Source organism: Pristiophorus japonicus, chromosome 13 (assembly GCF_044704955.1).
Source record: "Pristiophorus japonicus isolate sPriJap1 chromosome 13, sPriJap1.hap1, whole genome shotgun sequence".
Lineage (NCBI taxonomy): Eukaryota > Metazoa > Chordata > Chondrichthyes > Pristiophoridae > Pristiophorus > Pristiophorus japonicus.
In genome coordinates this window covers 194,751,016-194,777,064 of record NC_091989.1, presented here as the reverse complement: position 1 = coordinate 194,777,064, position 26,049 = coordinate 194,751,016, and the positions used below count along the sequence as shown (strand labels likewise).

The 26,049-nt window shown below is 46.5% G+C and overlaps 1 protein-coding gene across 1 annotated transcript in view; it reads right to left on the bottom strand.

The window, feature by feature from the left end:
• pepd (peptidase D) overlaps positions 1 to 26,049 on the bottom strand; it is a 149,507-nt gene that overhangs the window by 56,924 nt on the left and 66,534 nt on the right. The window contains exons 7-8 of the mRNA XM_070897050.1: positions 24,874 to 24,918; positions 7,309 to 7,384 (exon numbers count right to left, since the gene is read on the bottom strand). Of these exons, the coding sequence (XP_070753151.1) occupies positions 7,309 to 7,384; positions 24,874 to 24,918 (121 nt within the window). The remainder of the gene's footprint in view (positions 1 to 7,308; positions 7,385 to 24,873; positions 24,919 to 26,049) is intronic.

Sequence of the window (26,049 nt, the reverse complement as noted above, 5' to 3'; positions counted from 1 at the left end):
GATAAGGGGTTATGGGGAGCAGGTGGTAAAGTGGAGCTGAGCCCATGATCGGATCAGCCATGATCTTATTAAATGGCGGAGCAGGCTCGAGGGGCTGTATGGATCCTATTTCTTATGTTCTTATGTTCCTGCACACAGCAAGATCCCGCAGACAGCAAACGAGATAAAGGACCGGCAAATCTGCTCTGTGGCAGTTAGTTGCCTGGGTGGAACGATGGCTGGTATAATACGAGAACCCCCTGCTCCTCTTCGATTAACACTGTGGGATCTTTTATGTCATCGGAATAGGCGGTCCCTCGAACGAGGATAACTTGCTTCCATACCAAAATGGCTGAGTTCACAGATGTTTCAATGAAGGACCCGATGTTTCAGTGCTGAACTCCAGGGGTGGAAGATGCCTGTGGGTGGATTTTTTTAACGTGTGGTGACCGTTGCACACCAGCCACCACACGGGGCTTGACAGAGCGAGGTCTTGGTCCAGTGGCAAGGGTTAACCAGGACGCCTGGAGACCAGCTCTGCTGCACAGACCTAGTGCGCTCACATATCGCACAGTGTGGGATCTTATGTACACCTGAGCTGGCAGACAGGACCGCGACTTAACAATTCACCAGAATGTTCTTCCATCCAGATTGATTTCAGACGTAAAGATCTGAATCCAGATTCAACTTCTTGAACTCCGATACCAGGTTCATAGAAATCTAGAACTATCTCCCTCAAAATGCTGTGTATACTGGAACTATTGATGGCAAAAGAACCAGAGGGGGAGACTAGGAGAATTTTTTTTTAAACTCTTGAGTTGTGATCGGGAACGCGCTGCCTGAAAGGGCGGTGGGAGCAGATTCAATAGTAACTTTCAAATGAGAATTGGATAAATACTTGAAAAGGAAACATTTTCAGGGCAGTGGGGAAAGAGCGGGGAGTGGGATTTATTGGATAAATCTTTCAAAGAACCAGCACAGGCACGATGGGTCGAATGGTCTCAGATATGGCCCTTACAGCTAAAGGGATCAGGGGGTATGGAGAGAAAGCAGGAAAGGGGTACTGAGGGAATGATCAGCCATGATCTTATTGAATGCTGGCGCAGGCTAGAAGGGCCGAATGGCCTACTCTTGCAACTATTTTCTATGTTTCTTTCTGTGCTGTATGATTTTATGATCGTGATCGTTGGTCGTCGCCGGGTCTGAATCCTAAACATTGAAACAGGAGGCGGCCATTCAGCCCCTCGAGCCTGATCCGCCATTCAGCAGAATCATGACTGATCTGTATCCCAAATCCATTTACCCGCTATAGCTCTATATCCCTTGATACCCTTACCAAACAAATCTCCATTCATCTCAGCTGTGAACATTTAAATTGACCCCCTGCAGCCACAGCCTTTTTATACCGGGGGGGGGGGGGGGGGGGGGGGGAGGGGGTGGGGGGAAGGGGGTGGGGGGAAAGAGAGAGTCCCAGGGATCAGTGCTGGGACCCCAACTATTTACAATCTACATTAACGACTTGAAAGAAGGGACTGAGTGTAACGTAGCTAAGTTTGCTGATGATACAAAGATGGGAGGAAAAGCAATGCGTGAGGAGGACACAAAAAATTTGTAAAAGGACAGACAGGCTAAGTGAGTGGGCAAAAATTTGGCAGATGGAGTATAATGTTGGAAAGTGTGAGGTCATGCACTTTGGCAGAAAAAAAAAAATCAAATAGCAAGCTATTATTTAAATGGAGAAAGATTGCAAAGTGCCGCAGTACAGCGGGACCTGGGGGTACTTGTGCATGAAACACACAAGGTTAGTATGCAGGTACAGCAAGTGATCAGGAAGGCCAATGGTATCTTGGCCTTTATTGCAAAGGAGATGGAGGATAAAAGCAGGGAAGTCTTCCTACAGCTATATAAGGTATTGGTGAGGCCACACCTGGAATACTGCGTGCAGTTTTGGTTTCCATATTTATGAAAGGATAGACTTGCTTTAGAGGCAGTTCAGAGAAGGTTCACTAGGTTTATTCCAGGGATGAGGGGGTTGACTTATGAGGAAAGGTTGAGTAGGTTGGGCCTCTACTCATTGGAATTCAGAAGAATGAGAGGTGATCTTAGCGAAACATATAAGATTATGAGGGAGCTCGACAAGGTGGATGCAGAGAGGATGTTTCCACTGATGGGGGAGACTAGAACTAGAGGGCATGATCTTAGAATAAGGGGCTGCCCATTTAAAACTCAAATGAGGAGGAATTTCTTCTCAGAGGGTTGTAAATCTGTGGAATTCGCTGCCTCAGAGAGCTGTGGAAGATGGGACATTGAATAAATTTAAGACAGAAATAGACGGTTTCTTGAGCAATAAGGGGATAAGGGGTTATGGGGAGTGGGCAGGGAAGTGGAGCCGAGTCCATGATTGGATCAGCCATGATCTTATTGAATGGCGGAGCAGGCTCGAGGGGCCGTACGGCCTACTTCTGCTCCTATTTCTCATGTTCTTGTGTTCAGATTTCCACTACTCTTTGTGAAGAGCAGTTTCCTGATTTCGCTCCGAAACAGTCTGGCCAACAACATTGAGAGAGCACCATCGACCAAACTCGTTGGATTCTGGGGAGGTCCCAGCGGATTGGAAAACCGTAAATGTAACGCCTCTATTCAAGAAAGGAAGACGACAGAAAGCAGGAAACTATAGACCGGTTAAGCCTAACATCGGTCATTGGGAAAATGCTGGAGTCCATAATTAAGGAAGTAGTAGCGGAACATTTAGAAAATCAAAATACAACCAAGCAGAGTCAGCATGTTTTTAATGAAAGGAAAATCGGATTTGACCAATTTATTAGAGTTCTTCGAGGATGGAACGAGCAGGGTGGATAAAGAGGAACCAGCAGATGTAATGTAATTGGTGCCACATAAAAGGTTACTGCACAAGATAAAAGCTCACGGGGTTGGGGAAATATATTAGGATGGATAGAGGATTGGCTAACTAACAGAAAACAGTCGGATAAATGGGTCTTTTCCAGGTTGGCAAACAGTGACTTGTGGGGTGCCGCAGGGATCAGTGCTGGGGCCTCAACTATTTACAATCTATATTAATGACTTGGATGAAGGGACCGAGTGTATTGTAGCCAAATTCGCTGATAATACAAAGATAGGTGGGAAAGCAAGTTGTGAGGAGGACACAAAGAATCATAGAAATTTATAGCACAGACCATTTCGGCCAAAGAGCTATCCAGCCTAATCCCACTTTCCAGCTCGGTCCATAGACTTATAGGATACGGCACTTCAAGTGCAAATCCAAGTACTTTTTAAATGTGGTGAGGGTTTCTGCCTCGACCGCCCTTTCAGACAGTGAGCCCCTCACCACCCTCTGGTTGAAAAGATTTCCTCTCAAATCTCCTCTAAACCTCCAAATTACTTTCAATCTATGCCCCCTGGTTGTTGACCCCTCTGCCAAGGGAAACAGGTCCTTCCTATCCACTATCTCGGCCCCTCATAATTTTATACACTTCAATAAGGTCTCCCCTCAGCCTCCTCTGTTCCAAGGAAATCAGACCCAGCCTATCCAATCTTTCCTCATGGCTAAAATTCTCCAGTCCAGGTAACATCTTCGTAAACCTCCTCTGTACCCTCTCTAGTGCAGTCACATATTTCCTGTAATGTAGTGACCAGAACTGCACGCAGTACTCTACCAGTGTTTTATACAGTTCAAGCATAAACTCCTTGCTCTATGCCTCGCCTAATAAAGCCAAGATGGAGTAGAAACATAGAAACATAGAAAATAGGTGCAGGAGTAGGCCATTCGGCCCTTCTAGCCTGCACCGCCATTCAATGAGTTCATGGCTGAACATTCAACTTCAGTACCCCATTCCTGCTTTCTCGCCATACCCCTTGATCCCCCTAGCAGTAAGGACCTCATCTAACTCCTTTTTGAATATATTTAGTGAATTGGCCTCAACAACTTTCTGTGGTAGAGAATTCCACAGGTTCACCACTCTCTGGGTGAAGAAGTTCCTCCGCATCTCGGTCCTAAATGGCTTACCCCTTATCCTTAGACTGTGACCCCTGGTTCTGGACTTCCCCAACATTGGGAACATTCTTCCTGCATCTAACCTGTCTAACCCCGTCAGAATTTTATATGTTTCTATGAGGTCTCCTCTCATTCTTCTGAACTCCAGTGAATACAAGCCCAGTTGATCCAGTCTTTCTTGATAGGTCAGTCCCGCCATCCCGGGAATCAGTCTGGTGAACCTTCGCTGCACTCCCTCAATAGCAAGAATGTCCTTCCTCAGGTTAGGAGACCAAAACTGTACACAATACTCCAGGTGTGGCCTCACCAATGCCCTGTACAACTGTAGCAACACCTCCCTGCCCCTGTACTCAAATCCCCTTGCTATGAAGGCCAACATGCCATTTGCTTTCTTAACTGAGGTTATCCACTTTGGTAGGAAGAATAGCAAAGCAAATTATTATTTAGAGAGAGAGACTGCAGAATGCTGTGGTAGAGGGATCTGGAGGTCCTTGTACATGAAACAAACGGTTATAGTATGCAGGTACAGCTAGTAATCAGGAAGGCAAATGGAATGTCGGCCTTTATTGAATGGGGGATGGAATATAAACTGTACAGGGTATTGGTGAGACCATACTGGAGTACTGCGTACAGATTTAGTCTCCTTATTTAAGGAGGGATATATTTGCATTGGAGGCAGTTCAGAGAAGGTTCACTAGGCTGATTCCTGGGATGAAGAGGTTGACTTATGAGGAAAGGTTGAGCAGGTTGGACCTGTACTCATTGGAGTTCAGAATGAGGTGATTTTACTGAAACACAAAATTCTGAGGGGGCTTGACAGGATAGATGCTGAGAGGATGTTTCCCCTCGTGTGGAAATCTAGAACTAGGGGACATTGATTCAGAATAAGGAGTCGCCCATTTAAAACTGAGATGAGGAGGAATTTCTTCTCTCAAAGGGTTGTAAATCTGTGGAATTCTCTGCCCCAGAGAGCTGTGGAGGTTGGGACATTGAATATATTCAAGGCAGAGAGACACAGATCTTTAAAGTTGGGGGACTCGAGGGTTTTGGGGAACAGACAGGAAAGTGGAGTTGAGGCCAAGATCAAATAAGCCATGATCTTATTGAATGGCGGAGCGGGCTCAAGGGGCCGTATGGTCTACTTCTGCTCCTATTTCTTAACTAGGGTTGGGAAATAAATGGTGGCCTTACCAGCGGCGCCCACATCCTAAGAACAAAAGAACAAGTTGAAAGGCGTGACGTTTCACAGAATGGAGATGGCCAAATAATGTGTACGACATACATTGTGAATGTGATACATTCTGTTGTTAGATTGGTTGGGGAGGGTCACACTGCATTGCCCAACACTCACTGGGCACGTCACATGACGAACACCCTGTGCAATAGATCGAACATCTGGATTGCTCCGATACATGGAACAGTCGGGCAGGAACTGACTATTTAACACCAGCTCAGCTGGTTTACAGACCGTGGATTTGTTGCATGCTGCACAACAAAGGTAAGGGCCAGATTTAACGAAGGTCGTGGGGGATGGTGGCAAAAGTCTCCTTAAAAGCCAGCAGTACATGCCACTAGATACTGCAGATGCCCTACATAAGACACATTGGCTTTTCCTTTGTGTGCAGGAGAGCTGTCAGATTTCACATCTGGTGTCTCAGTTCCACGCTTTGACAGTTTTGATGAATGATTTCTGCAGGGAACTCTGCCGCTCATGGTCACCAGGCGGGTGGTGATGGCTTCAAAGCTCTCCCTCAAGGGAGGGAGACTATTTTATTTTGTAAAGGTGACCCGCATTTTACTCCCTGACTGTACAACCTAAATAATTTACAATTTTTTTTTTTTAAAGTTTGTTGAGGCTATTTCAGGAAATAGTCCGTCTTCTCTCAAGGACGGCATGGTGTCAGTTTGATCCTGCAGCGTTTGCAAACACTGCACCGTCGGAAACTTAAAGGTGCCCGCTCACGCATGCTGACTTAGGCAATTAGATCTCCAGGACACCAGCCCGACAGACCAGAGCAGTCAGAAACTTCGTCTTTCTTTGGAGGGCTCATTGTCCTGAAGTGTGTGGATTGGGAACATGCTCACTGAGCCACACAATACGCACAGTTTGAAACACATCGTGTCCAAAGCTGCATCAGAAACATGTTGCCTACCTCTCCAGGTCTCCCCGAAAGCATCAGCATTCCCACCACTGGGGAAGGGGGTCCTAAACTATGGGCCATAAATACAAGCTAGTCACCAATAAATCCAATAAGGAATTCAGGAGAAGCTTCTTTACCCAGAGCATGGTGAGAGTGTGGAACTATCTGCAGGAGGTTATGCTAAACTTTTATAAAACACTAGTTAGGCCCCAAACTGGAGTATTGTGTCCAATTCTGGGCACCGCATGTTAGGAAGGACGTGGAGGCTTTGGAGAAGGTGCAGAAGAGATTTACAGGAATGGTTCCAGGGTTGAGGGATTATAGTTACGTGGATATACTGGAGAAGCTGGGGTTGTTCGACTTAGAGTAGAGAACGTTAGGAGATTTGACAGAGCTGTTTAAAATCATGAAGGGTTTAGATAGAGTAAGTAAAGATAAGCTGTTTCCAATGGCTGAAGGGTCGATAATGAGAAGGCCCAGATTTAAGGTGATTGGCAAAAGAACCAGAGACAACACGAGGAAAAACTTTTTACGCAGCGAGTGGTTGGGATTTGGAATTAACTGCCTGATAGTCTGTATCCAACGCCCTCAATTGTAGCCTTCAAAAGGGAACTGGATAAATACTCGGAGGAAAATACTGCAGGAATATGGGGAAAGAGCGGGGGGGAATGGGACTGCCTGGATCGTTCTTCAAAAGAGCCGACACAGACTCGATCAGTCGAAAGTATCTACAGCAATAAGCCTTTTGGCCCCACGGTCCGTGCCGGGGTTTTATGCCCCACACCAGCCTCCTCTTCATCTCACCCCATCAACATATCCCTCTATCCCGATCTCCCTCGTGTTTATCTAGCTTCCCCTTAAATGCATCTCTGCTATTTGCCTCAACCACTCGCTGTGGTAGTGAGTTCCACATTCTCACCACTCTCTGGCTGAAGAGGTTTCTCCTGAATTCCCCATTGGATTTATTCGTGACTTATATTTATGACCCCTAGTCCTGGTCTAGTAAAAACATCTTTCCTATCAAAGTTTTTTCAACATTTTAAAGACCGCGAACATGTCACCCCTCAGCCTTTTTTTGGGGGTGTGTTGTGTTAAAATTGTCCCCGAAAGTCTCTCCAAGAGGCTGATAAAGCTGATTAATATAATGAGAAAGCTTTTGAGACATTTAAGGGTTACCTCCTTATGTGCTTCACTGGAGATGCGGTTTGTGTAGCGCAAGATCTCCATTTCCATGTCCGTCTTTATCACACGACTATTAGAGAAAAAGAGAGAAGACAGTCACCAAACGTTAGTCACCCTGGGCCACCATCTAATATCACAGCTCCATAAAGCTCCAACGTTCCTTCAGTGTGTATAGCCTGTGCAGGAATATCGGCCATTATTCACATTTAGGCATCCTGATGAATCCAACAGGGATAAATACAAACATAGCAATTTCTAGACAAAAAAAGGCCAAGGTCCATCTAGTTTGCCTTCACCCATCCCGGTAGTCCCATGATCCAACCATAATGGAGTTGTTGACCAATCACAGCGATCGATCTCCATCAATGAGTCAACAACAGAGCCAGACACGAGGGGAGGAAAACCCCCATTGGTGGAGCGCTTTGGGAACCACAGGCCCACAATCACCTGATCCTCCCGAGCTCAGAACACCCAGCACATGTCTCACATTGCTCAGATACTGGAGCACAAAATTTTATTTTCTGAAATTTATCTATCTAATTTGTATTTGAATGTACCAATACTAACTGCTTCTATTGTCTCCCAAGGGAGTCTGTCCTATAGATGCAACACCTGCCTTTTCACCCCTCCCTTCCCACTGTCCAGGGCCCCCAAACACTCCTTCCAGGTGAATCAGCGATTTACTTGTACTTCTTGCAATGTAGTATACTGTAATCGCTGCTCACGATGCAATCTCCTCTCCACTGGGAAGGCCAAGTGTAGATTGGGTGACCGCTTTGCGGAGCACCTCCGTTCAGTCCGTGAGCGTGACCCCGAGCTTCCGGTCGCCTGTCACTTTAATTCCCCGCTCCATTCCCACTCTGACCTCCCCGTCCTCAGCCTCCGACACTGTTCCAATGAAGCTCAACGCAAGCTCGAGGAACAGCACCTCATCTTTGGTTTCGGCACTTTGCAGCCTTCTGGTCTCAACATCGAGTTCAACAATTTCAGTCCAGAACCTCTGCCCCTATTTTCTTTCCTGTATTTTCCCTTTCCCACACCAGCTGGTGATAATTCTGCCATGTACACCCTATCTAGATTCAGCTTTTGTTTATTAGCTTTTCCCACTACCATCTCCTTTTGCCTCACTTCATCATTCCTTTTGTCTCTTAATCTGTTATGCCTTCCACCCCATCACAGGCCTTCCCTTTTGTTCATAGAAATTTACAGCACGGAAGGAGGCCATTCGGCCCATCGTGTCGGTGTGGCTAACAAAGAGCTACCCAGCCTAATCCCACTTTCCAGCTCTCGGTCCGTAGCCCTGTACGTTACGGTACTTCAAGTGCATATCCAAGTACTGTTTAAATGTGGTGAGGGTTTCTGCCTCTACCACCCTTTCAGGCAGTGAGTTCCAGACCCCCTACCATCCTCTGGGTGAAGAAATTTCCCCTCAAATCCCCTCTAAACCTCCCCCCAATTACTTTAAATCTATGCCCCCTGGTCATTGACCCCTCTGCTAAGGGAAATAGGTCCGTCCTATCCACTCTATTCAGGCACCTCAATAAGGTCTCCCCTCAGCCTCCTCTGTTCCAAAGAAAACTACCCCAGCCTATCCAATCTGTCCTCATGGCTAAAATTCTCCAGTCAAGGCAATATCCTCGTAAATCTCCTCTGCATCCTCTCCAGTGCAATCACATCTTTCCTGTAATGTGGTGACCAGAACCGCACGCAGTACTCCAGCTGTGGCCTAACTAGTGTTTTATACAGTTCAAGCAAGTATTCCGTATGCCTTCTTAACCACCTTATCTACCTTGCCTTATTAGCCCTCCCCAAATGCATTACCTCGCTCTACAGCTTTCTTCATCAGCAGCCATTCGGCCGATGTTTGAATCATCTGCAAACTTCTTAATCATACCCCCTACATTCAAGTCTAGATCATTGATATATACCACAAAAAGCAAGGGACCCAGTACTGAGCCCTGCAGAACCCCACTGGAAACAGCCTTCCAGTCACAAAAACACCCATCAACCATTACCCTTTACTTCCTGCCTCTGAGCCAACATTGGATCCAACTTGCCACTTTGCCCTGGATCCCATGTGCTTTACTTTTGTGACCAGTCTGTCCTGTGGGGCCTTATCAAAAGCCTTGCTCAAAATCCATATACACTACATCATACGCATTACCCTCATCGACCCTCCTCGTTACCTCCTCAAAAAATTCAATCAAGTTAGTCAGACACGACCTTTTCTTAACAAACCCGTGCTGACTGTCCTTGATTAATCATGTCTTTCTAAATGAGGATTTATCCTGTTCCTCAGAATTTTCTCCAATCATTTTCCCACCACCGAGGTTAGGCTGACTGGTCTATAATTACTCGGTCTATCCCTTTCTCCCTTTTTAAACAAAGGTATCACATTAGCAGTCCTCCAGTCCTCTGGCACCACACCTGTAGCCAGTGAGGATTGGAAAATGATGGTCAGAGCCTCTGCTATTTCCTCTTTTGCTTCTCTTAACAGCCTGGGATACATTTCATCCGGGCCTGTGGATTTATCCACTTTCAAAGCTGCTAAACAACTCTCGCCCTATGTTTATTTCATCTAATATTTCACACTCCTTCTCCCTGATTGCAATGTCTGCATCGTTCCTCTCTCCTACCCTCCCCCTTTCCCCACCCCTACACTTGCTTAAAAACCTGTTACATCTCGAACTTTTTCCAGTTCTGGCGAAGGTCATCAGCCTGAAACGTTAACTCTGATTCTCTCTCCACAGATGCTGCCTGATCTGCTGAGTATTTCCAGCATTTTCTGTTTTTATTACCATAGATTGACCACTTGTACAAAACGTTATTTCATTGAGCATAACCAAGGAATTCAGCGTAGGCCGTGTCCTCTGGGCCTAGTTTACTGTTACTGCTAGCCATTGGGACTAGGTTCAACTAAGGCACACTGGGTCTGCCCAGCAACCTAAGTGCTTCATGGGGCAGTGTAGAGGGAGCTTTACTCTGTATCTAACCCCGTGCTATACCTGCCCTGGGAGTGTTTGATGGGACAGTGTAGAGGGAGCTTTACTCTGCATCTAACCCGTGCTGTACCTGCCCTGGGAGTGTTTGATGGGACAGAGAGTGTGTGATAAATCGAGAGAAAGAAAGAGCTTGCATTCAATGGTCCCAGGACATCTCAAAGTGCTTTACAGCCAATTAACTATTTAATTGTAATAACTGTGGTTCTGTAGGGAACAGGACAGCGAGTGTGCACACAAGCAGCACCCACAACCAGCAAACAAGACTAGCTAATGCGTTGTAGTGATGTTGTTTGAGGAATACATATGTCAGGACACTGGGAGAATGCCCCCGCTCTTGTTCGAAATGGGCTGAGTAAAAGATCCCACTGCACTGTGGGCATCATCCGAAAGATGGCACCTCCGACACTGCAGCACTCCCTCTGCACTGCACTGACAAGCATCGAAGTTATAAAAAGATCACACAGCTCAGTTGCGATCTGGGAGCCCACAATGGCACAGCATTCAAACAGCAAACTCTGATTGTTTGGATAACAGATTGGGAGAGAAAAATGAAGTGGTACAAATTTGTGGTGTGTGTTTGGATAGAGGCAGGCGGCTTAATAATCAGCTAACTGTAGACCAGACCTGCGTTATACAGTCTAGTTGGTAAAGTTACTGAGAACGCACAGTGCCAAGTGCAAACGCTGGTCTGTGGCAAGTTAGTTGATCTCAGCAGTAAGAAGAGAGAAGAGGTGGGGGTGTTACAATTAACCTCAGCGAGCTTGTGCTCAGAAAGAGGGGCTGGAAAAGGTGCTCATGGTCACTGGAAAGTTTGCACGCAGGCACACGTGATGCCTCCATTGTTGAATTGCTGATATACACTGCCTAGGCCAACATAAGTAATGCGGGTACCAGGACTCTTAGAATTGTACCTCTGCAAGGAATCAGCGATTTCAGGTCAGGAAGTGCAGTTAATAACACCATCAGAGCAGCTCAGTGTAACAGTCATTACCGAGAATCAGGAAAGGGGAAGAGAGGTTTCATTGCAAGAGAAGCAATCAAAACTGATCAAGTGTCTCATATTTCACTGGCTGCCTCATTCTCTTGCATCGATGGTCCCACGACCCTTTCGTATTATTAGATACGAGATAGCTCTCGAGGCTGTAATACCAGGCTGTGGTTAGAAAGTGTCACGGCTACAGCAAGCTCCCAATATTAAACCACTCTCATTTTGATTCAATCTCTCTCTTTCCGATCTCCAGCCCCCATTCAAAGCCAGAAATATCCCAGAATCGATGCGGCCAAGATGAAATTTCAGATCCAGATACACCCAAATCAGATTCTGTGTTTGAGGATTGTAAAGTGATAGAACAGCAGAAATCAAAGAGCAAAAAACAGGATACAGGAAATCTAAAACAAACAGTCTGCTAGTGATACACGGCGGCTCATCGATTCAAAATTGTCAGAGAGTAAGGAGAGCACTTCCCAGAAATTATTTTGCACAGTGTTGTTGCAGCCCGGACTGCTTTGCTGCAGGGAGTGGCTCTCAGTGGGTAGCACCCTCACCTCCGAGTCAGAAGGGTGTGGGATCAAGCCCCACTCCAGTGACTTGAGCATAAAAATCCAGGCTGACACGTCAATGCAGTGCTGAGGGAGCGTTGCACTGTCGGAGGTGCCGTCTTTCGGAGACGACATTAAACTGAAGCCCCATCTGCCCTCAGGTGGACGTAAAAGATCGCATGGCTCTATTTCGATGAGGAGCAGGGGCGTTATCCCCGGTGTCCTGGCCAATATTTATCCTTCAATCAACATTACTAAAACAGATTATCTGGTCGTTATCTCATTGCGGTTTGTGGGAGCTTGCTGTGCGCAAATTGACTGCCGCGTTTCCGACATTACAACAGTGACTACACTCCAAAAGTACTTAATTGGCTGTAAAGCGCTTCGAGATGTCCGGTGATCGTGAAAGGCGCTATACAGACAGCTAAATACTGTAGAATCTCGAAGAATATAGAAAGTTCAGAAGTGAAATTAAAAAGGATATTAGGAATGCTAAGAGAGAGCATGAAAAATTCATGGCAAGCAAAATCAAGGAAAACCCAAAGATGTTTTATAAATATATTAAGAGCAAAAGGATAATTAAAGAAAGGGTAGGGCCTATTAGAGACCATGAGGGTAATCTGTGTGTGGAGGCGGAAGATGTTGGTAAGGTTCTTAATACTTTGCGTCTGTTTTCACAAAGGAAAGGGGCAGGCACTGCTATCGAGGAGGAGTGTGATATTCTGGATGAAATAAATATAGAGAGAGGGGAACTATTAAGAGGTTTAGCAGCTTTGAAAGTAGATAAGTCCCCAGGCCCGGGTGAAATACATTCCAGGCTGTTTAGCGAAGTAAAAGAGGAAATAGCAGAGGCCTTGACCATCATTTTCCAGTCCTCTTTGGATATGGGCATGGTGCCAGAGAATTGGAGGACTGCCAATGTAGTGCCCTTGTTTAAGAAGGGAGAAAGGGATAGGCCGAGTAATTACAGGCCTGTCAGCCTAACCTCAGTGGTGGGAAAATTATTGGAAAAAATCCTGAAAGACAGGATAAATCTACATTTAGAAAGGCAAGGATTAATCAGGGACAGTCAGCACGGATTTGTTAAGGGAAGATAGTGTTTGACTAACCCAGTTGGATTTTTCGAGGAGGTAACCAGGAGGGTCGATGAGGGTAGTGCGTACGGACTTTAGCAAAGCTTTTGATAAGGTCCCACATGGTAGACTGGTCACGAAGGTAGAAGCCCATGGGATCCAGGGCAAAGTGGCAAGTTGGATCCAACATTGGCTTGGAGGTAGGAAGCAAAGGGTAATGATTGATGGATGGCTTTGTGACTGGAAGGATGTTTCCAGTGGGGTTCCGCAGGGTTCAGTACTGGGTCCCTTGCTTTTTGTGGTATATATTAATGATTTAGATTTGAATATAGGGAGCATGATTAAGAAGTTTGCAGATGACACTAAAATTGGCTGTGTGGTTGATAATGAAGAGGAAAGTCATGGGCTGCAGGAGGATATCAATCTACTGGTCAGGTGGGCAGAGCAGTGGCAAATGGAATTTAATTTGGAGAAGTGTGGGGTAATACACTTTGGGAGGGCTAATAAGAAAAGGGTATACACATTAAACGGTGGGCCACTTAGAAATGCAGATGAACAAAAGGACCTTGGAGTGTTTGTCCAGAGATCTCTGAAGGTAGCAGGCCAGGTGGATAAGGTGGTTAAGAAGACATACGGAATGCTTGCCTTTATTGGCCGAGGCATAGAATATAAGAGCAGGGATGTTATGGTTAAATTGTATAATACTCTGGTTAGGCCCCAGCTGGAGTAGTGTGTGCAGTTCTGGTCGTCGTATTATAGGAAGGGTGCAGAGATGATTTATGAGGATGCTGCCTGGAATCTGAGCTATGGGGACAGATTGGATAAGAACATAAGAACATAAGAACATAAGAAATAGGAACAGGAGTAGGCCATACGGTCCCTCGAGCCTGCTCTGCCATTCAATACGATCATGGCTGATCTGATCATGGACTCAGCTCCACTTCCCCGCCCGCTCCCCAGAACCCCTTATCGTTTAAGAAACTGTCTATTTCTGTCTTAAATTTATTCAATGTCCCAGCTTCCACAGCTCTCTGAGGCAGCGAATTCCACAGATTTATAACCCTAAGAAATTTCTTCTCATCTCAGTTTTAAATGGGCGGCCCCTTATTCCAAGATCATGCCCTCTAGTTCTAGTCTCCCCCATCAGTGGAAACATCCTCTCTGCATCCACCTTGTCAAGCCCCCTCATAAGCTTATACGTTTCGATAAGATCACCTCTCATTCTTCTGAACTCCAATGAGTAGAGGCCCAACCTACTCAACCTTTCCTCATAAGTCAACCCCCTCATCTCCGGAATCAACCAAGTGAACCTTCTCTGAACTGCCTCCAAAGCAAGTATATCCTTTTGTAAATATGGAAATCAAAACTGCACGCAGTATTCCAGGTGTGGCCTCACCAATACCTTATATAGCTGTAGCAAGACTTCCCTGCTTTTATACTCCATCCCCTTTGCAATAAAGGCCAAGATTCCATTGGCCTTCCTGATCACTTGCTGTACCTGCATACTATCCTTTTGTGTTTCATGCACAAGTACCCCCAGGTCCTGCTGTACTGCAGCACTTTGCAATCTTTCTCCATTTAAATAATAACTTGCTCTTTAATTTTTTCTGCCAAAATGCATGACCTCACACTTTCCCACATTATACTCCAGCTGCCAAATTTTTGCCCACTTAGCCTGTATGTCCTTTTGCAGATTGTGTGTGTCCTCCTCACACATTGCTTTTCCTCCCAGCTTTGTATCGCCAGCAAACTTGGCTACGTTACACTCAGTCCCTTCTTCCAAGTCGTTAATATAGATTGTAAAGATTTGGGTTCCAGCACTGCTCCCTGCGGCACCCCACTAGTTACTGGTTGCCAACCAGAGAATGAACGATTTATCCCTACTCTCTGTTAGCCAATCCTCTATCCATGCTAATATATTACCCACAACCCCGTGAACTTTTATCTTGTGCACTTTTATGTGGCACCTTGTCAAATGCCTTTTAGAAGTCCAAATACACCACATCCACTGGTTCGCCTTTATCCACCCTGTTCGTTACATCCTCAAATAACTCCAGCAAATTTGTCAAACATGACTTCCCCTTCATAAATCCATGCTGACTCTGCCTGACCGAACTTTGCTTTTCCAAATGTCCTGCTACTGCTTCTTGAATAATGGACTCCAACATTTTCCTAACCACAGATGTTAGGCTAACTGGTCTCTAGTTTCCTGCTTTTAGGCTGGGTTTGTTCTCCTTGGAACAGAGGAGGCGGAGAGGAAACCTCATTGAAGTGTATAACATTTTGAGGGGCCTGGACATAGTGGATAGCAAGGGCCTATTTCCCTTGGTGGGTCATAAGGTGGTTGGTGGAAGCTTTAGTGGGGATTTGAGGGGAAGCTTCTTCACCCAGGGGGTTATGGGGGTCTGGAACTCACTGCCTGGAAGGGTGGTCGAGGCAGAAACCCTCACCACATTTAAAAGATTCTTGGATGGACACTTGAGGTGCCATAAACTACAGAGTTATAGACCTAGAGCTGACAAGTGGGATTAGACTGGATAACCTCTTGTTGGCTAGCACAGATACAATGATAAGTACTTCAGGGAATCTAATACGGCCAGGGTGATCTCCTGGACTAGTTTTGATCGCATGGAAGGGTTGGGGAGGAATTTCCCAGATTTTTACCTCAATTGGCCTGGGTTTTTAAATCTTGTTTTTTGCCTCTCCCAGGAGATCGCATGGCTCCGGGTGGGGTGGAGTGTAAAATGTTGCGATACATGGGGTATCGCAGTTGTGTGGGGCGGACTGGTTGGGCTGGGTGCTCTTTACCTTTCCGCCATTGTTCATAGGTTTATATGTAATCTTCAGGGCTGCTGACCGAGGGCCGTGTGACTCTGTCAGCCGGCGCGGACACAATGGGCTGAAATGGCCTCCTTCTGCGCTGTAAATTCTATGTTTCCAAGTCTTTTTTTTTAATATCCCACCCAGTCTAATCACACTCTCCCCCTCACTCTCCGTACCCTTTAATATCTCACCCAGTCTAATCCCACTCTCAAGAGAACGTTAACATACAGATGCAGGAAGAAATTTTGAATATATCTCAGTCTTGAATGTATAGTAGAGGTAGAAGATCAGCCATGATCTCATTGAATGGCGGAGCAGGCTCGAGGGGCTAAATGGCCTACTCCTGCTCCTATTTCTTATGTTCTTATCCACAGCCGTCTGGGGTAGAGAATTCCAAAGAGTCACAACCCTTTGAATGAAGAAATTTCTCCTCATCTCAGTCCTAAATGGCCGACCCCTTATTCTGAGACTGTGACCCCTGGTTCTAGACTCCCCAGCCCGGGAGAAACATCCTCTCTGCATCTACCCTGTCAATCCCTTTAAGAAATGTATACGTTGCAATGAGATCACACCTCATTCTTCTAAATTCCAGGGAATATAGGCCTAGACTATTCTATCTCTCCCCATAGGACAATCATGGTTATAAAATTCTGTTGTTGCACACGGGCATTTATTTCAATGCGTGGTACCTTTATATTTTTTGCAAGGCTATGCACACGCACGGCATTTGAGAGCGTGTGAGCGGCCTGCGCGGTACCTTCAAGATCAGCTTAGAGGGATCATTGAGTACAATCACCATCCCAGGAACCAGTCTGGTGAACCTTCGTTGCACGCCCTCTATGACAAGTATATCCTCCCTTGGGTAAGGAGACCAAAACTGTGCACAATATTCCAGGTGTGGTCTCACCAGGGCCCGATATAATTGCAGTCTGACTTCCTTACTCTTATGCTTAAATCCTCTTGTAATAAAAGGCCAACATACCATTTGCTTTCTTAAGTGCTTGCTGTACCTGCATGTTAACTTTCAGGTGATTGGTGTACAAGGACACCCAGGTCCCTCTGAACACCAACATTGCCCAATCTCTCACCATTTAAAAAAATACTCGGCTTTTCTATTTTTCCTACCGAAGTGGATAACATCACATTTCTCCACATTATATTCCATTTGCCATGTTCTTGCCCACTCACTTAGCCTGTCTATATCCCCTTGAAGCCTCTTTGCATCCTCCTCACAGCTTACATTGCCATCTAGCTTCGTATCATCAGCAAACATGAATTGTAGATATATTACATTACTGCCTCATCATCATAGGCAATCCCTCGGAATCGAGGAAGACTCACTTCCACTCTTTTAAAAAAAAAAGAGTCCTTAGGTGGCTGAACAGTCCAATATGAGAACCACAGTCCATGTCACAGGTGGGACAGACAGTGGTTGAGGGAAGGGGTGGGTGGGACTGGTTTGCCGCACGATGACGATAACGACATTTAATCTCCTCATTCAAGTCATTGATATAGATTGTGAATAGCTGGGGCCCAAGCACCGACCCTTGCGGCACCCCACTAGCTGCAGCCCAAAATGACTCGTTTATTCCTACTCTCGGTTTTCTGTCCGTTAACCAATCCATGCTAGTATATTACCCCCAATCCCATGTGCCCTAATTGTGGGCACTGCATGTCAAATTGCACATAACAAATTCTCCCGAAATATGGCAAACCACAATCTGCTGTTTAACGCAGGTTACTGCCCCGCAAAAGGATCGACCATTTCCATCTATTTTATACATTTCTAATGATGAGAAACACTGTCCTGTCAGGTGCATTCAACTAATGACGTCAGAGACAGCCAATGGGAGTGAGCATTGGGCATTGCACACGAGAAGCTCATTCTTTCAAGCTCTATTTATTGTATTTTCACTCCACTTGGAGTCATCCCTCATTGTGATGAATCCCCCCTCTCGCTCTATTGTGGCGTTTCCTTATGAAATATGCATGAATGTTTCACAGTAAATACAGTTTAAACTTATCCCCAATTGAGCTCATTTTTCAACAGCTGCAAGCTGTACAGAGGTTATTAACTCCTGCATGTCCGGAAGCGGTGCTTCACTGAACACACCCCACCATTCACGCTTCGGCTGACTGCCTGGTGAGTCAGGTCAGTAAGTGGTGTAGAATACTTGCTCCCCAGCCCTCGGAGTTCACACCGGTGTCGGCTGCTGGGAGTCGGAGAAACGCTTGCTAAAACGGCAGACCCCTGATGGTTGGGGAGGTGCGATGAGGCGTCTCGGTAGACCACGGATTGACGCCTGCAATCCCAACCCCTGGTTTCAGCTGTGCGGCGGGGGAGGAATCACAAGCAAGGGCTCAGAGACTCCCCCAAAGCAATGGAAAGCGGCCAACCTGGCAAACACCTCCGGCCATTTTTGTTTTGAAGCAACGTTAGCAAAGGTCCACGAGCTGGGTGTCCATCAGTGGGACATGGAACAGGGCGACGGACAGAACAGAACAGGGAGAAAATACTTTGTGGAAATGACAATGAAGTGCTTTTGAAGTGTAGTCACTGTTGTCTCTTCCTCAGGCGGCCGAAGGCTGTGCTGGCACACTGAAGGCGGGGTGTTGGACCTCGTCATCGATGTCTGCCCTTGCTGATAGTAGGCTCCCAAGGTATGGAAAATGGTCCACGTTGTCCAAGGCCGCGCCCGTCGATTTTGATGGCCGGGTGGGGGGGGGGGGGGGGGGGGGGGAGAGAGGGGCAGTGCTGTGTGGCGGGGTCAGGTTGATGGAGGACCTGTGTCTTACGGATGTTTAGTGTAAGGCCCATGCTTTCGTACGCCTCGTTGAAGATGTTGACGATGACTTGGAGTTCGGCCTCAGAGTGTGCGCAGACGCAGGCATCGTCCGCGTACTGTAGGTCAATGACCGAGGATGGGACGGCCTTGGATCTGGCCTGGAGGCGACGAAGGTTGAACAGGTTCCCACTGGTTCTATAGTTTAGCTCCACTCCAGCGGGGAGCTTGTTGATTGAGAGATGGAGCACTGCAGCGAGGAAGATCGAGAAGAGCGTCGGTGCGATGATGCAGCCCTGCTTGACCCCGGTCTGGATGTGGATTGGGTCTGTGGTGGATCCGTTGATTAGGACCACGGCCTGCATGTCATCGTGGAGCAGGCGGAAGTTGGTGACAAACTTTTGGGGGCAGTCAAAACGGAGGAGGACTCTCCATAGTCCCCCACGGTTGAATGAGGTACCAAAAGCTCATGGTCTACAGGGCTGCAGTGATACCCGCCCTCCTGTATGGCTCAGAGACGTGGACCATGTACAGTAGACACCTCAAAGCGCTGGAGAAATACCACCAACAATGTCTCCGCAAGATCCTGCAAATCCACTGGGAGGACAGACACACCAACATCAGTGTTCTCCATCAGGCCAAAATCCCCAGCATCGAAGCACTGACCACACTCGACCAGCTCCGTTGGGCGGGCCACATCGTCTGCATGCCCAACATGAGACTCCCAAAGCAAGTGCTCAACTTGGAACTTCGACATGGCAAGCGAGCCCCAGGTGGGCTCCCTGATAAAGTGCAACATCCCCACTGACAGCTGGGAGTCCCTGACCAAAGACCGCCCCCTAAGTGGAGGAAGTGCATCCGGGAGGGCGCTAAGCACCTCGAGTCTCATCGCCGAGAGCATGCAGAAATCAAGCACAGGCAGCGGAAGGAGCGTGCGGCAAACCAGACACCCCACCCTCCCCTTCCCTCAACCACTGTCTGTCCCACCTGTGACAGAGACTGTAATTCCCATATTGGACTGTTCAGTCACCTGAGAACTCACTCAGAGTGGAAGCAAGTCTTCCTCGACTCCGAGGGACTGCCTATGATGACTGTTGTAATGTAGGAAAATTCGACAGCCAATTTCCGCACAGCAAGCTCCCACAGACAGCAATGTTATAATGAACATCTGTTTTAGTGATGCTGGTTGAGGGATAAATATTGGCCCCAGGGCACCAGGAAGAGTGTCTCTACTGCTCCTCAAAATAGTGGCCGTGGGATCTTTTATGTTCACCCAGACGGGGCCTCGGTTTAACGTTTCATGCAAAAGATGGCACCTGTGACATTGCAGCACTCCCTCATTACTAGCATTAGTGTGTTAGCCTGGATTTTTGTCTCCGTTATATAGGAGAAATCTCCAATCATTGAGCATCCCAACAGATGTGATCCACAACACTCTGACTTCATGCACCATCAGTTTAATCAGCCAAAATACAGCGATGAAATGTATTTTATTTTTAAATTGTGATTATAGAATCACACTGCACAGGAGGCCATTCAGCCCATCGTGCCTGTGCCGGCTCTGTGAACGAGCGATCCAATAATCCCACTCCCCCCCCCGCTCTTCCCCCACAGCGCGGCACATTTCTCCTTTTCAAGTATTTATCCAATTCTCGTTTGAAAGTTACGATTGAATCTGCTCCCACCGCCCTTTCAGGCAACGCGTTCACGATCACAACAACTCGCTGTATTAAAATTTTTCTCCTCATCTCCCCTCTGGTTCACTGGCTCGAGGGGAGATGAGATATATAAAATTATACAAAATGATGCTAGCCGATTTGACGGAAATGTCTGCTGAGAGTTTAAATTCATCCCGTATTAAAGGATTAATCTCTAATGGCCAACTCGGAGATGAGGAATATACAGAATCTGAAAAATAAAATCTATTTGTGGGACTGAAATAGTTCAAGCCCACCTGCAAAACCCCGCCAAATAAAGCTTCCATAAATGGGATTTTTACATTTGTATTTTAAAATTTCATTGAAACATAGAAACTAGGTGCAGGAGTTGGCCATTCGGCCCTTCGAGCCTGCACCACCATTCAATAAGATCATAGCTGATCATGCAACTTCAGTACCCCTTTCCTGATTTCTCTCCATACCCCTTGATCCCTTTAGCCGCAAGGGCCACATTTAACTCCCTTTTGAATATATCTACCTGGCCTCAACAACTTTCTGTGGTAGAGAATTCCACAGGTTAACAACTCTGAGTGAAGTTTCTCCTCATCTCGGTCCTAAATGGCTTACCCCTTATCCTTAGACTGTGATTCTGGACTTTCCCAACATCGGGAACATTCTTCGTGCATCTAACCTGTCCAATCCCGTCAGAATTTTATATGTTTCTATGAAATCCCCTCTCATTCGGCTAAATTCCACTGAATACAAGCCTAGTTGATCCAGTCTATCTTCATGTCAGTCTTGTCATCCCAAGAATCAGTCTGGTAAACCTTCACTGCACTCCCTCAATAGCAAGAATGTCCTTCCTCAGATTAGGAGACCAAAATTGTACACAATATTCCAGGTGAGGCCTCACCAAGGCCCTGTACAACTGTAGTAAGACCTCCCTGCTCCTATACTCAAATCCTCTCGCTATGAAAGCCAACATGCCATTTGACTTCTTCACCGCCTGCTGTACCTGTATGTCAACTTTCAATGACACCTAGGTCTCGTTGCACCTCTCCTTTACCTAATCTGTCACCATTTAGATAATAATCAGCCTTCCTGTTTTTACCACAAAAGTGGATAACCTCACATTTATCTACATTATACCGCGTCTAACCTGTCCAAGTCACCCCGCAGCCTCTTAGTATCCGCCTCACAGCTCACACTGCCACCCAGCTTAGTGTCATCTGCAAACTTGGGAGATGTTACATTCAATTCCTTTGTCTAGATCATTGATGTATATTGTAAATAGCTGGGGTCCTAGCACTGAACCTTGCGGTACCCCATTAGTCACTGCCTGCCATTCTGAAAATGACCCGTTTATTCCTACTCTTTGCTTCCTGTCTGCCAACCAGTTCTCTATCCACGTCAATACATTACCCCCAATACCATGTGCTTTAATTTTATTTAAATTAAAATCTCGTGTAGGACCTTGTCAAAAGCCTTTTGAAAGTTTAAATACACCACATCCACTGGTTCTCCCTTGTCCACTTACATGCTCAAAAAATTCCAGAAGATTTGTCGAGCATGATTTCCCTTTCATAAATCCATGCTGACTTGGACCGATCCGGTCACTGCTTTCCAAATGCGCTTATATTGCATCTTTAATAATTGATTCCAACATTTTCTCCCCCTACCGATGTCAGGCTAACCGGTCTATAATTACCCGTTTCCTCTCTCCTTCCTTTTTTAAACAGTGGTGTTACATTAGCTACCCTCCAGTCCATAGGAACTGATCCAGAGTCGATAGACAGTTGGAAAATGATCACCAATGCATCCACTATTTCTAGGGCCACTTCCTTAAATACTCTGGGATGCAGACTATCAGGCCCTGGGGATTTATCTGCCTTCAATCCCATCAATTTCCCCAACACAATTTCCTGACTAATAAGGATTTCCTTTAGTCCCTCCTTCTCGCTAGACCCTCGGTCCCCTAGTATTTCCGGAAGGTTATTTGTGTCTTCCTTCGTGAAGACAGAACCAAAGTATTTGTTCAATTGATCTGCCATTTCTTTGTTCCCCATTATAAATTCACCTGATTCTGACTGCAAGGGACCTACGTTTGTCTTCACTAATCTTTTTCTCTTCATGTATCTGTAGAAGCTTTTGCAGTCAGTTTTTATGTTCCTTGAAAGCTTACTCTCATAACCTATTTTCCCCCTCTTAATTAAACCCTTTGTCCTCTTCTGCTGAATTCTAAATTTCTCCCAGTCATCAGGTTTGCTGCTTTTTCTGGCCAATTTATATGCCTCTTAGTTGGATTTAACACTATCCCTAATTTCCCTTGTAAGCCACAGTTGAGCCACCTTCCCCGTTTTATTTTTATGCCAGACAGGGATGTATAATTGTTCAAGTTCACCCATGTGATCTTTAAATGTTTGCCATTGCCTATCTACCGTCAACCCTTTAAGTATCATTCGCCAGTCTATCCTAACCAAATCACGCCTCATACCGACGAAGTTATCTTTCTTTAAGTTCAGGACCCTGTGTCACTCTCCATCTTAATGAAGAATTCTACCATATTATAGTCACTCTTCCCCAAGGGGCCTCGCACAAGATTGCTAATTAATCCTCTCTCATTACACGACACCCAGTCTAGGATGGCCAGCTCTCTAGTTGGTTCCTCTACATATTGGTCTGGAAAACCATCCCTTATACAATCGAGGAAATCCTCCTTCACTATATTGCTACCCAGTTGTTTAGCCCAATCTAGATGTAGATTAGTCACCCATGATAACTGCTGTACCTTTATTGCATACATCCCTAATTTCCTGTTTGATGCCATCCCCAACCTCACTACTACTGTTTGGTGGTCTGTACACAACTCCCACTGGCGTTTTCTGCCCTTTGGTGTTCCGCAGCTCTACCCATACAGATTCCACATCATCCAAGCTAATGTCCTTCCTTACTATTGCTTTAATCTCCTCTTTAACCAGCAACGCTACCCCACCTCCTTTTCCGTTCAGTCTATCTTTCCTGAATATTGAATACCCCTGGATGTTGAGTTCCCAGCCTTGGTCACCCTGGAGCCATGTTTCCATAATCCCAATTACATAATATCCGTTAATAGCTATCTGCGCAGTTAATTAATCCACCTTGTTACTAATGCTCCTCGCATTGAGACACAGAGCCTTCAGGCTTGTTTTTTGAACACTGTGTCTTTTTAGAATTATGTTGTAATGTGGCCCTTTTTGATTTTTGCCTTTGATTTTTCTGCCTTCCACTTTTACTTTTCTCCTTTAAACCTTTTGCTTCTGTCCCCATTTTATTTCCCTCTGTCTCCTTGCATAGGTTCCCATCCCCCTGCCCTATTAGTTTAAATCCTCCCCAACAGCACTAACAAACACTCCCCCTAGGACATTGGTTCTAGTCATGCCCGGGTGCAGACTGTCTGGTTTGTATGGCCCCACCTCCCCCAGAACAGGTTCCAATGTCCCAGGAATTTGAATCCCTCCCTCTTGCACCATTCCTCAAGCCACGTATTCATCTTAACTATCCTGCTATTTCTACTCCTGAGATTACTACCTTTTGAGGGCCTACTTTTTAAAATGCATCTCCTAGCTCCCTAAATTCAGCCTGTAGGACCTCTTCCCGCTTTTTACCCATAACGTTGGAACCAATATGCACCACGACAACTGACTGTTCACCCTCCCCCTCCAGAATGCTCTGCAGCCGCTCTGAGACATCCTTGACCCTTGAACCAGGGAGGCAACATACCATCCTGGAGTCTCGGTTGTGGCTGCAGAAACGTCTATTCCCTTTACAATAGAATCCCCTACCACTATAGCTCTCCCACTCTTTTTCCTGCCCTCCTGTGCAGCAGAGCCACCCATGGTGCCATGAACTGCTGCCTTCCCGATTGGTCATCTCCCCCAACAATACCCAAGGTGGTGTATCTGTTTTGGAGGGAGATGACAGCAGGGGACCCCTGCACTACCTTCCTTCCACTGCTCTTCCTGATGGTCACCCATTCCCTATCTGCCTGTGTAACCTTTACTTGCGGTGTGACCAACTCACTAAAAGTGCTATTCACAACATCCTCAGCATCGCGGATGCTCCAGAGTGAATCCATGCGCAACTCCAGTGCCACAATGCGGTCCGTCAGGAGCTGCAGCTGGAGACACTTCCCGCACACATAGTAGTCAGGGACACTGGAAGCGTTCCTGATTTACCCACATAGTACAGGAGGAGCATGACACGGGTCTGGTCTCTCCTGCCACGACTTAACCCTTAAATTACTTAATTTGGCAACAGTGACAAGGTTTCTTACATGCCAAGAAAAAGAAAAAAGATGGGGGGATGTGGGCCTAGCTGGAAAAGCTGGCATTTATTGCCCATCCTGAGTTGCCCTGGAAAGGTTTGTTTCCAGGGCAACGAGTGTTTCGCTAGGCCACTTCAATGGGCAGTCAAGGGTCAACGACATTGGTGAGGGACTGGAGTCAGTTTGTTTGGTAACGCAGTTGTGAAGAGAAGGATGCTTTATTACATTTTAGGCGCTATATAAATAGAAGTTGTCGTAACATGAGCCAGGGGCAACAAGGGAGTGATACAGAGCAAGAACCCCAGTGCACAAAGTGCTTCACATCACCACGTCCCACCCACACAGCTTGCACACACAAGACTCGCAACACATACTCACCATTCCGCCATCTCAGGGTGCAGCAAGGTATTGTTCACTGTAAACCTGGAAAAGACAAGACAATCGATTTTACTTTCGTTTTCACCGAGACCTGTAGAGCACAGTGTGTCCGGCTCCTTCTATCCTCAATGGATTGAGGTTTGAAGAGCAGAGAGAACATTGCACAAATAGACAGCAGTCAGTGTCTGTGAGGAGAAAAGGCCAGTTACCAGGTCAGGTCTGGATGGATAGGAGAGAATGAGTCTACATAACTGGATTAACAATTAAATGTAACACTGAGCAAAGTGAATAAAAGGAACAGACAAAATCCAGACTCCTCTGTCCAACCTACACACACACCCCTGCCCCCGCACCCCCCACAATTGTGGCCATCCTACACAACCCCGCCTCCCCCGAAATTCTGCCCAACCTACAGCCTCCCCCCCCCCCAAACTCTGCCCAACCTACAGCCTCCCCTCCCCCCAAACTCTGCCCAACCTACAGCCTCCCCTCCCCCCAAACTCTGCCCAACCTACAGCCCCCCCTCTCCCCTAAAAGAACTCTGGCCAACCGACATCTCCACACCCCCCCCCCACCCCTGTCCAACCTTCACCGCCCCCCCCCCCCCCTTAGAGCAGAGAAGGTTACAGGAAGATTTGATAGAGATGTTCAAAATTATAAGGGGTTTTGTTGGAGTAAATAAGGAGGAACTGTTTCAAGTGGGCGAAGGGTTGGTAACCAGAGGGACACAGATTTAAGATAATTAGAAAACAAGTCCGGGGGGGGTTTAAGATGGGGAGAATGTTTTTACGCAGCGGGTTGTTGTGATCAGGAACGCGCTGCCTGAAAGGGCGGTGGGAGCAGATTCAATCGTAACTTTCAAACCGGGAATTGGATAAATAGTTGAAGGAGAAAATTTTGCAGAGCTATGGGGAAAGAGCAGAGGGAATGTCACAGACTCGATGGGCCCAATGGCGGCCTCCTGTGAGGTATGATTCTATGAATGAGGAAATGGGTCCTGGGAGGTGGGGTGGATGAGACACAAGCGAGAATGGCCTATCCTTGTTCGGATGTTTGCGGAGAATTAAACAATAAGGAGCTCCAGGTCAGGTTTACGTAGCTGCATGACGACGTACACTCCCCTCGTGCTCCAGCTCCCTCAGGGCAGCACAAGTCACATCCGCCTCACACGCCTGT